The sequence below is a fragment of the Mirounga angustirostris genome, unplaced genomic scaffold (genome assembly GCF_029215605.1).
Source record: "Mirounga angustirostris isolate CCGP_5_RB_7025 unplaced genomic scaffold, mMirAng1.0.hap1 SCAF_7, whole genome shotgun sequence".
NCBI classification, from domain to species: Eukaryota; Metazoa; Chordata; class Mammalia; order Carnivora; family Phocidae; genus Mirounga; species Mirounga angustirostris.
Genome location: NW_026991715.1, coordinates 114,044,940 through 114,057,473, shown reverse-complemented (window position 1 = coordinate 114,057,473; position 12,534 = coordinate 114,044,940). Strand labels below are relative to the sequence as shown.

At 40.7% G+C, this 12,534-nt stretch overlaps 1 protein-coding gene across 1 annotated transcript in view; it reads right to left on the bottom strand.

Moving 5' to 3' along the window:
• The window catches only part of HTR4 (5-hydroxytryptamine receptor 4), a 90,216-nt gene that overhangs the window by 45,963 nt on the left and 31,719 nt on the right, over window positions 1–12,534 (bottom strand). Inside the window, exons 4-5 of the mRNA XM_045864686.1 lie at window positions 11,105–11,258; window positions 6,881–7,449 (exon numbers count right to left, since the gene is read on the bottom strand). Coding sequence (XP_045720642.1) covers window positions 6,881–7,449; window positions 11,105–11,258 — 723 coding nt within the window. The remainder of the gene's footprint in view (window positions 1–6,880; window positions 7,450–11,104; window positions 11,259–12,534) is intronic.

Sequence of the window (12,534 nt, the reverse complement as noted above, 5' to 3'; positions counted from 1 at the left end):
TGAGCCGAAGGCAGACGCTTAACGACTAAGCCACCCAGGTGCCCCTGGAGACTATTTTTAAGAGGCTATGTAACCTACATATCTACACAAACTGGTTCATCAGCCAATCAAATGGTATGTTCACTTCTATTTTGATCATGAGCTGGATATTCCAAAGATGCTTATCTCACAGAAAACCAAACACAACCACAGACATCTCTAATTCGTTCAGTTTGAGTGGTCAAAGTCCACTAAGACTGTCTGGCAAAAACACATTTTATTTCATTGGCTGACCATATGTTTGTTCAATAAGATGTTGCAAATAAATCTTAAAAAAAAAAAAAAAAAAAAGGAGGGCAGAGGCACCCAGGTGGCTCAATCAATTCAGCAGCCAACTCTTGGTTTTGGTTCAGGTCATGATCTCAGGGTCCTGGGATCAAGCCCCTCGTGGGGCGCTGAGCTCAGGGAGAAGTCTGCTTGTGGATTTCTTTCTCCCTCTGCCTCTGCCCCTCCCCCTACTCATGTGCTCTCTCTCTCAAATAAATAAATAAATCTAAAATAAATAAATAAATAAATAAAATAAAATGTTGCATAAGTCAAAGGATTACAAGAATAGGACCAAGACTGGAAGGCCTACTATTTCAACCACTGAGGCAGACTGTCCTATTTTTAGTTCAACCTGGAAAAGTAAAATTCTATTCTGTCAAAAAGACTTTAAAAGAAAAAGGCCCCACAGTTTTGGAGCGTTGTCATGACCTGGCTCTCCCCAGTGTGATTCTTGGGTTGCAGACTAAGTCCTCTATACGTTATAGATTCTCAGGGAAGATTTTTTTTTTAAGGGCAAGATAATTTTCAATTTTGAGTGTTTTAATCTTTCATTAACCTGAAGATAATCATGAAGACTTTGTGGGACCTTGGGTCAATTCTGTACCCTCTTTAAACCTCGGTTTTCTCATTGTTAAAATAATGGTAATTATAATGGCAACTTATTTGGTTGCTGTAAAAATTAAATGCAACAGTGCATTCAAAGTTCTTAAATACAGTAACTGGCACATTTTTCTGGAATTATGCTAGGCATCATAATCATTATTATTAATAACATAGAATGACATAAATTTGTCAGTGAATGCTTTGCATGAGGAAAATGAAGTTGTACTTATCAAATTCCAAATTCTATTCTATTCTATTTTACTTTACTTTATTTTTTTAATTTTATTTTAAAGTAATCTCTACCTTCAACGTGGGGCTCAAACTCATGATCTCAAGATCAAGAATCGCATACTCTACCAACGGAGCCAGCCAGGTACCCCTCAAATTCCAAATTTTAAACATGCAGCAGGATGTTCAGGCATCATCCTACACTTCTGTGATTTACATTCTGTCCCTGTGGTTGGATTTCGCATTTACTTAGATTGAACTCCATATTTTCAGTATCAGCTGATTGGTTCTTCTTTTTCAAAGCTTTAAGTCTGCAGTTTAATATGATAGTTCTCCCTAAGAGTGACAGAAAGTGTCCAGATTTAGTAACATGGTAGATGACAGTTCCACTTATGGACATAGAGGAGACTCTGGAAGCTTGGAGTAGGTGGGTGGGTGGGATATATAAGAGAATTCTGTTTAAGGTACATTAAATGTGAGATTCCTAAGAGGCACCTATGTGAGGCTGTCAAGGAAGCAAATTGGATATTGTGGTCTGGAGCTTAGAGGACGGCTATGATCTAGAGCTATTAATTAAAGAGAGATTGATGGCACAAAAGCTATGGATGGTCAAATCACATTAAGTGAGAATGTCATTTGAGAAGAGTATAAAGAACCGAGCCCTGAAGAACTCTAACATTTAGAGGCCAGAGAGAGAAGGAAGAACCCACAAAAGTTACTAAGAACGAGTTGCTGGTGAGTCAGAGGGCAAACCAGGGAAGTATACTTTTTAGGAAAATTAATGTGAAAAGTATTTCAAGAAGGAAGACGGGTTAACTGTAAGAAGTCAAATCAATAGTGCTCTCAAAATTCGAAGTTAGCCCGGTGATGGGTATTAGGGAGCGCATATACTGCATGGAGCACTGGGGGTTGAACGAAAACAACGAATCGTGGATCACCGCATCGAAAACTGGTGATATATTGTATGGTGACTAACATAACATCATAAAATAAAATTTAAAAAAAAAAGTTAACCAAAGTCCAAAAGTAAGCAGAGGAGAGGAAAATGTATTTGCAAATTATATAACAAAGGATTATTATTTAGAATATAATAAATCTTCAAAAATTAATAAGAAAAATACAACAAGGTTGTCACACAAAGCACCAAATATGTGAAGGTGCAGTTTCTACAAGGATAAATATATGTCAACACTTTTAAATTAGTCAATAACTAACTTAAAAGAGGTTCAACCTAACAAATCATCTGGAAAATGCAAATTAAGTGACAGCATTTCTGTAATTAGCAAAATGGTAAAAGAAAAATAATGTATCGCGTTGATGAAAGGATGATGAGAATGCAAATCACTACAGTATTCTGGGAGGTCGATCTTACGAGAAACCTAATATTTTTAAATGCACATATATATCAATAGAGCAATTTCACTTTGGATAGCTATCTAAAATAAGATACACAAGGAAATTCAAGGGCATTAAAAACAATACAGTTAGATATAGCAAAAGATTGGTAACACATATTCACTGATGGGAAATTAATAAATTAATAAATAAAATAAAATAAAATAAATAATTAATAAATTTTAACACGCTTATGGAAGAGTTAAAGAGAATGAGTTAGATCTAAATGTCCTGAGGTGCAATGATCTCTAAAATACATTCTTCAGGGATAAAAAGCAAGGTGCAAAAAAGTACATATAAAATGACCCCATTTATATAAAATAAAGGGAATAAGAAAGTGGTCCCGTTTCATACTTTTGCATGTGGCTGTCCAATTTTCCCAACACTATTTGTTGAAGAGACTTGTCTTCTTCCCATCGTATAGTCATTCCTCCTTTGTCAGAGATAACTAAACTCAAAATGGAGGAAAGACCTATATGTGAGACCTGAAACCAAAAAAATCCTTGAGGAGAGCACATGTGGTAATTTCTCTGACATTGGCCATAGCAACCTTTTTCTAGATATGTCTCCAGAGGCAAGGGAAAAAAAGCAAAAATAGGGATGCGTGGGTGGCTCAGTCAGTTAAGCATCTGCCTTCGGCACAGGTCATGATCCCAGGGTCCTGGGATCAAGTCCCACGTTGGGCTCCTTGCTCAGTGAGGAGCCTGCTTCTCCCTCTGCCTGCCACTCCCTCTGCTTGTGCTCTCTCTCTCTAACAAATAAATAAATGAAATCTTTTTTTAAAATAACAAAAATAAACTATTGGAACTATATCAAAATAAAAAGTTTCTGCACAACGAAGGAAACAATCAACAAAACTAAAAGGCAATCTACTCAATAGGAGAAGATATTTGCAAATGACATATCCAATAAAGGGTTAGTATCCAAGATATATAAAAAACTTATACAAATCAACACCCAAAAAGCAAACACTCCAATTAAAAAATGGGCAGAAGACATGAACAGACATTTCTCCAAAGAAGACATCCAGATGACTAACAGACACATGAAAAGATGCTCAAACATCACTGATCATCAGGGAAATGCAAATCAAAACTAAAATGAACTGTCACTCGGGGTGCCTGGGTGGCTTAGTCATTAAGCATCTGCCTTCAACTCAGGTCATGATCCCAGGGTCCTGGGATCAAGCCCCGCATTGGGCTCCCTGCTCAGCAGGAAGCCTGCTTCTCCCTCTCCCAATCTCCCTGCTTGTGTTCCCTCTCTCGCTGTCTCTCTCTCTGTCAAATAAATAAATAAAATCTAAATAAATAAATAAATAAATAAATAAATAAATAAATAAATAAAAATCACTGTCACTTCACACCTGTTAGAAAGGCTAATATCAAAAACACAAGAAGCAACAGGTGTTGGCAAGGATGTGGAGAAAAAGGAACCCTCATGCACTGTTGGTGGGAATGCAAGCTGGTACAGCCACTCTGGAAAACAGTATGGAGGCCACTCAAAAAGTGAAAAACAGAACTACCCTGCGATCCAGTAATTATACCACTGGGTATTTACCCAAAAAATACAAAAACACTAAATCACAGGGACCTACGCACCCCTATGTTCATTGCAGCATTATTTACAATAGCCAAACTATGGAAGCAGTCCAAGTGTCCACTGATAGATGAATGGATAAGAAGTGGTCTATTATTCAGCCGTAAAAAGAATGAAATCCTGTCATTTGCAACAACATGGATGGAGCTAGAGAGCATAACGCTAAGCAAAATATGTCAGTCAGAGAAAGACAAATACCATATGATTTCACTCATATACGGATTTCAAGAAACAAAACAAATGAGCAAAGGGAAAAAAGAAAGAGACAAACCAAGAAATGACTATTGATTATAAAGAACAAACTGATGGTTACCAGAGGGGAGGTCGGGAGGGGACGGGTGAAATAGGGGATGGGGACTAAGGAACGCACGTATGATGATGAAAATAAATAAATAATAAAATACAATGAACAAAGGGAGACGAATCTATGAACATGTATGTTTTTATGAATGTTTGTAAATGCATTTAAAAAATCACCAGACTAGTTTTAATTGTCTCTGAGGTGAAGGGTAAGATCAACAGGATAAAAGCTGATTTTACTTTTGATAGTTTAGGTTTTATATTTCTTGAATCCATCTGAATTTGTTGATGTCCTGCTTACAGGATTTTTAAGAAAAACATACATTGTTCTTAAGTGGTGCTCATACAATAGATCTAGAGAATTAACTGTATGCTTTATTAATTTATTCATCAAGAGTGTAAGTTCCTATTGTATATCAGGCAACATACTGAGTATCTCGTATGAAGCAGTGAATGAAACAGGCAGGATCCCTGTCCTTGCAAAGCTTACACTGTAGCAGATTCAGGCTGTAGTCTTCTCTGTGTTGGCTCCCCCATGCGTAAAAGATTCCTCACCTGCCCCAGAACAGTATCTCAGACCAACTTCCTGCACTTTTCATTACCTCATGCAGAAATACAAAAACTGAAGTATGGAGAGTACATCCAAAAGCCGCCTCGAAACTACCATCTCCGCTTTACAACGCACTGCAGGTTCCCAAATGCAGCAGGGAGAAAATACCGTGTCAGTGAAATGGGTCTCTTGGGCTGCCCCTGAAGCCCCCAAACACTTTCTGTGACTGTTTCTATGGGGGAAAATGTCCCTCTGGTTCTAAACATCTGACTTGGCAAAGGCACTGTTAAAGCATCCTCTGAGAGCTGTTGACCGCCTGGACTCAGGCAACTGCTAATTCAGACAGCTTTTAGGCCCCCACACAGAAGTTCCTGCACACACACTTTATGGCTGGATTCTTCCTAGGACCCTCGCTTAAGGCCCAATAATCAGGAGAGAAGGCCAGCCTACAGGAGTGGTCTTGGAGGCCCTCCCACCGGTTGGAATCTCAACACCAGACTAGGCTTTAACTACAAGTCTGCCCACACTAGTAGCAGTAAATTGAATTCAGGCTTCTGAGCAGTCTCTGAGGCAAAGTGTTTACATTTCACTGCAGACCCTATTTTCTCTTTTCTTTTTTTACACATGCAAATGAAAATTCCCCAATTTTCAGCTGCCAGGACAGCTGAATACTGTCATCAGAAAAACTAAATGCTTGTGTCAAAGAAGGAACTTTTTAGAAATTCCTGTGCATCTTGAGGCAAAGAAAAAAAGGCTGTTGACAATTTATCTTTGCGACAGGATGAATGTACTTATATAACACATGGTTTTTCATGGCTGAGAACGACTCTAGCCCAAGGGAGCCAGAAAATTCTCAGGGTTTAGAGAGAGGCATCATGACTGCTCACTGAACATCTAGCTCCAAAGTTACTCCCACCTCCATCAACCCAGGTAACCTTGGGTAAACCACTTGACCTTCCCATGCACTTTCACATTCCATTTCTTTCCTCATGCTGCTCAATTTGCTAGAATGGCTTCCTTGATCTCTCCTCCAAGTCTCAAATTCTTAAAAAATGCTGTCCTCTGAGGCCTTTCCTGATTTTCTTAAGCCAAATCAGCTTTTTTCCTCCTCAGATTCCCTTTCTTGATTATCCATACCTCCATTATATCATTTATCATATGGTATTACTGTTGCACATTTATCCTATTTATTTCATTTATCACATTATTTTGTGGCCATCTTGGGTATCAGGCCATATGTTACTCCTCCTCCTCCTACTAATCATATTAATAACATTGTTAGGAGAATTATGAGTACTTACTGTGTGTCAGGCCCTGAAAAAATACATCATCTCTAGCTGTCACAAAAGCCCTATGAGATGGATGTTATTCCTTTTTTTTTTTTTTTAACAGTTGAGTAAAATAAAACCAAGAGAGATTATACAAATGGTTAGTAGTGGCAATGAGAGTCAAAATAGAGTCTATTTTACCTTAAAGCCCATGCTTTTAACCACTACCTATAAATAATAATGGATAATATTTGCTACATGCTTACTAGGTGTTGGGATCTCTACTATGTGCTCTACACACATTAGCTAATTTGATCCTCACAAAAACCCTGTGATGCAGATACTGTGATTGGGATCTCAATTTTTTAAAAAATGAAATTGAAGTTCAGAGTGGTTAAACGACTTGCCCAAGGTCACAGAACTGTGGAGGCTAGATTTGAATAAAGGCCAGTCTCCCCCAGAGCCTAAGTCCTTATCCACTATTCTGTTTCATGACCAGAGAGTAGAATTTTCTTTATTCTTTGTAAACACTGCACAGGTTTTCAAGAAAAACCCCCTGGAAACAAAACACTGGAGGGGTACCCGTTACGAGTCATGCAAATAAACAAAATCTATCAAGCCCCTAAGCACTCACCTTAGCACATGTGTGGATCCATTAATGGTTGTGGTTGAACAGGGGACAGTCTGGCCCAGAATGGAGGGTCTTCGGTAGCGCTCATCATCACAGCAGAGGATGATGAGGAAGGCACGTCTAAAAGACTTATTCAAGAAGGCGTAGAGAAAGGGATTCAACCCAGAGTTGATGTAACCAAGCCAGAGGAAAGCGGTCCACACCTGTCCAGGAACGGTGTAGTCTATGAATGGATCCACGATATTGGTGACAAAGAATGGAGCCCAGCAGAGGCAGAAGCAACCCATGATGATGCACAGGGTCTTGGCTGCTTTGGTCTCTGTCCTCATGCGATGAGTGCTGTGCTGGTCGGCTGGCTGGGACCTGCCTTCTGAGGAGGCTCCTGCCCGTTGTAACATCTGGATCTGGTGGGCATGCTCCTTCGCTGTGACGTAGATGCGGTAATAGGCCAGCACCATGAGGAGAAATGGGATGTAGAAGGCCACCACAGAGCAGGTGATGGCGTAGGGCTTGTTGACCATGAAGATACAGTACGTAGAGTTAGAGTTCTGGTTGAACTTCCTTTTTTCTATCTGAGAGTTGGAGGGAGAGAATAAATGAGGAAAGAAGGGAGAATGGGAAGGAAAAAGTGAAGAGAAAGAAGCAGGAGGGGAAGGAGGAAAATTGTGAGAAAAGAAAAAGGATGAAAAAGCAAAGGAGGGATTGGAAGGCAGAAAGAAAAGGAGGGGAACAAGGAAGGGCAGGAAGGAAGGGGAAAACACAAGAGGAAAAAGAGGAGGAAAGAGAGAAGAAGGTTTATCAGCCAAGTTCTCTTTTCCTAATAAGCCTATAGCACATAGAACCACGAAGGTAGAAAGGAATATGATTGCATCCTGGGGGGCAGAGGGACTGTCTCTGCACAAGGGGTTGAAGGCCCCAGGGAAGAGGAGAAATAACATAGGGACAAAATCATCCTTCAATCTCTGTACCCAACTGAGAGCTGAGTTAGCGTCTCCTCCCTCCCCCTCTGCCTGCACACAATATATCTGGTAGTAAAAGTCTTTGAACTGTGGCCCGTCTCTTTCAAGACTGTTCTTACATCTCAGCATTTCCTATATAAAATTTAGAATTAGCTTATCAATTTCCATACAGATCTTTGGGGATTTTGATTGGAGATAGAGTAGAATGATTAAGGAAAACGGATTTCTTTCCCATGGTAAGCCTTCCATTTCACAAACATGGCAATTCTTTCCTTTACTTAAATCTTTTAAAATGTATTTCAGTAATATTTTACACTTTTTTTTCTGTAAATGTTTTGCACATCTTTTGTCAGATTTATTCCTAAGTATTTGACTTGCTATCCTATTGCAAATGGTACAACCTTAAAGTCCTTAATCCTAATTGTTTGTTGTTGGTATGTAGAATTCGGTGAAAATTTTTTTGTATGGCAACGTATCCAGCAACTCTGTTAAATTGTTATTAATATTTCGTCTCTCGATTCTTATTATTTTTCTTCGTAAGTACCCATCTGATCTCCAAATAATAAAAATTTCACTTCATCCTTTCCAATCTTATCCCATTTTTCTTGCATTATTGAACTTGATAAGACCTCAAGTGTAATCCTAAATAGAAGAGGTAATAGTGGACACCATTTTACATTCTCAGTTCTAGGAGGGGAGTTTCAACATTTTACTATGAAGTATGATACTTGCTGGAAGTTTTTTATGGATGCTCTCTTCTATTTTTAGTTTGATGAGAATTTTTTAAAATCATGGATACCGAATTTTGTTAATGAATTTTTGGCAGTAAAGAGATGATCATGTGGGTTTTCCCTCTTTCTTTTATTAATATGGTGAATTACAGTGATTGTGTTGCATTCCTGGAATAAGCCTCACTAGTATTAGATACTGTGATGCACTGAACCTCTTTTAAAGATTGAAAGACTTCTCTCCCTACTATAAACTCTGTCTGCTGACAGCTCTGAGTTATCAGCCCTGCCTAGGAACAGCCCTTGGCTGAAGAGAGCTGTATAATCCAATGACACCTCCCTGCTGAGGTCAGCCCTCATCCAGTGTGACTATACACATGAACAAATGTATGAATAACATATGATACACACGTATGGTATTTTATTTGTGTGTTAGTTAGTGTCTTATCTCATAGCATATTATAAGATTATTGTATACCTTCCTATTGAATTGACCTTTTTCTCATAATGAAATATTTCTCTTTACCTCGAGCAGTATGACTTGCCTTAAATGTATTTTATCACTGATAACAGTACAGCTACACCAGCTTTCTTCTGATCAGTGTTTGCATATTATATATTATTATATGCATGATAATATATATATTATTTTATATCAACCTGTCACCTTACATTTCATGGGCCTCTCTCACAAGCAGCATATATTATGTATTGACTAGGTGATGAAAATATTGTGACCAGAACCTGCAGGAACCTAACCCTGTATTTCTCCTAGGAGCAAAGAGTATTTGCTAATTCGGCGCTTGTGGCAACTTTATAGAACGTACTTACTGCGACTGGTGAGAATCAACTGCCTCTGTATTGTGAACACATGGGTTGTGCTAGTGTCTCTCTAGGCCAATTCAATGTGCAGATGAGTGGAAAGATGCAAGGCCATCACAGCACCACGGAGCAAATACTAGGCATGTTCACAGCAAGCAGATGCCCCATTCCCCAGGTGCATGAAGTAGAGAGGGGATGCCTCTATGTCCCTCCACAAATGCACAGCAACTCCATTCTCTAATTAATTTCCCTTAGAAACTCTATATCCAAAGGTAAGACTGCTGCACTCTTTTTAAAAGTGCCCATGCACGAAAGCTTAGGCTTCCAAATGTCTTCTCCATGAGGGAGTAAGTTTAGCACAGAGATTAAGAGCATAGACTCTGGAATGCAGCAAGCCTGGGTTTAGCCAGAGTCACCACCACTCCCTGCCAATCTGACGTTAGCTAATAACTTAAGCTCTCTCATGCTCCGTTTCCTGACGGCAATGATAGGATCAACCTCATGGCATTGTTGTGAGGCCTGAGTGAGGTTTCACAGAAATGATGATTATGTGAACCTGGACTCGGCAAACAGTAAGTGTTCAACATTGGTTGGTCATAATTATTACTCTGCTGGTCGTCGGAAACTTGAATTTCATTTCCCTTGAGAATGGTGAAATTGGAAGTTGGAAAGAAGAAGGATAGGATTCAAGAAAATATCCATACAGTCTCCCTGGTATGAATCCCTTTTTACTTCTCCACTCCTTTGTCCCCAGCATTTCTTTCAGAAGCCCAAGGAACTCTTGTTCTGACATACCACATGCAAATCCTGGCCCAGCCTTGGCTTGGATATCCTTTCCTGGACAAAGAACAAGGCAAGATTAGGGGCTGGGAATGTGGTGGAGAGAAGAACAGGCAGCTCCTACTCTAACTGGTCTTGTTGGGCTGGAGCCTGTTCTCAATCTCTCATCTCCAGTCCCCTTCCTACCTCAACATGGTCCCCGTTGCAAAGTGACTGCCTGACAACCACCTTAGGGAATAGATTTCGCTGCCGGTGAACCCCACCATAACTTTTGATCTTCACTGCAACTTTGGTACTATCAACATGGTGTGTCAGAGCCGGAAGACTCTTGAAGATCACCTGGACAGGGGCCGGCAAATGCCTGGCACACATGCTGCTCTCCGACACCCCTGCAAGACACACTCCTCCACTGAAGACCAATGCACCTTCTCATTGCAGTCCTTCAGGGTCAGGGACAGAGCTGGGCTCACGGTCCAGTTCTCTCAACTCCCGGCCCAGAGTTCTCTTCATTTTCTGGAAGCCTCCACCCATGTGACATGTTTTCTGCTGGTCACTGGAAGCCATGAGATAAGGTGAAGGCCGCTTGGGGCACCTCACATACCTCAGGCTCTGTAGTCTGAACGCTAAGCTTTGAGTACCTGTTCTGCTATTTACTGGGCATGTTATTTCACCCTTTTGCACCTTGCTTTTCCCATCTGGACGAGATGAGAGAAGGATGTTTTCAGGATTCTATGTAAAGTCTGAGCATCCTTTCTGGCATACAGCAAACATTCCAAAATGTTAGCTTGCATTTTTTTTGTTGTTACTGCTGTCACTCCAACCACTATCAGAATCTTTCTTAGAATAGCCACCCAACCTGATATTATTTGTTTATTTAGAATCCCAAGCAAATAAACTTCATCAGAGAGTAAACCAGCAGGGTCTGCAGAGGTACTCACCAAATCAATTATGCCAATATTATTCCAGCCTTGCATTATAGGGAGAAAAGAGATAAACATAGGGATGACCCAGCAGCCTCCCAGCATTAATGCGATGCGCAGAGGGGTCATCTTGTTCCTATAGACCAGAGGCTGACAGCAGATGGCATAATACCTGGAGAGAGAATAGAAGGCGTGGGTGCCATGGGAAAGGAGGAATGAGAGGGAGAAAGAGGGAAGAATGATTGAGGAGAAAGAAGAGTGGAGAAGGAGCAGAGAGGAGAAGGGGTGTAAGAAGAGGAAATATTGGGAAAGAGGAAAATCGGAGGGGGGAGTAAAGAAGAAAAATAAACAAGGAATAAAAGAGAAAATAATGGGGGGAAAGCAGAGAGAGTGGGTAACAGAGGAAGGGAAGATGACACCAGGAAAGGACAGAGGAAAGAAACAAGGAATTACATAAGGAGATGTGATATTGGCCCATGAGTTCTGCAGACATAAATATCAACCTTAGATCACATCTGAGAGTCACGGCTGGAGTTGGCCCCGTATCTCTCTTCCTCTCCCTGTCGCTGAGAATCTTGATACACACCTGGGGACCTGCTCTGTCTCAGGCATGGTTCCAACACTTACCTTCATGCCTGGGCACTTCGGAATCTTCTGTCCAGCCCTCTGGACTACAGCGTCCAGGCATCTGTGGCCGCCTTTGATAACAAGGTGAAGTCTCCCAGGTTTGGCCCTACATCTGAGCTCTAAGAACTGGATCTCAGATTTGCCCCCATCCTCTTGGTCATCTGGCTATCCTGAGGTGAAGTTCTAAGTCAGTGTTCCAGAGACTCCACTCTTCTCCCCTGCATCAGACTCACCTGAGGAGGCCTATTTAAAATGCAGATTCCAAGGATCTCCTGAATCAGAGTCTGTTGGGGAAGGAGTTTGTATTTTGACAAGTGGAAGTCATTGCAGCTGCTTGCTAAATATGTCCAGCTCCCCGTTCTGGGCACATGTACTTCCTGGCCTCATTGTGGTTGGATGGAGCCAAGTGACTGGTCTGGCCAAGGAGTTGTAAACAGGGTTGACATGCATTACTTCTGGACTAGGCCATTTAATTGTTTCTTTGATGCCAAGAATGTAAAGTTTCAAATATTCCCTGCTCCATCGTGTCCTACCTACTGGTAGAGACCACCTCGCCCTCATTTATCTGGGTCTGCTCTCCCTCATGGGACTCACTGCTTACCAGTTTTTGAGTCCATGTTCTGCCAATGTATTAGCTTTCTTCTTTCCTCTAAATAGAGATGCAACCTGCTCCACTCAGTGATCTGGTCTCTAACTCCCAGACTGCTTCTTGCATGTCTTTCTAGTCTTGGAGATCACCACTCCCATGCCCAGCAATTCAGGGAATTTGACAACAGGCAAAATACTCCAGTAGACCTATCAGCTATTTGTCTTTGGAAGTG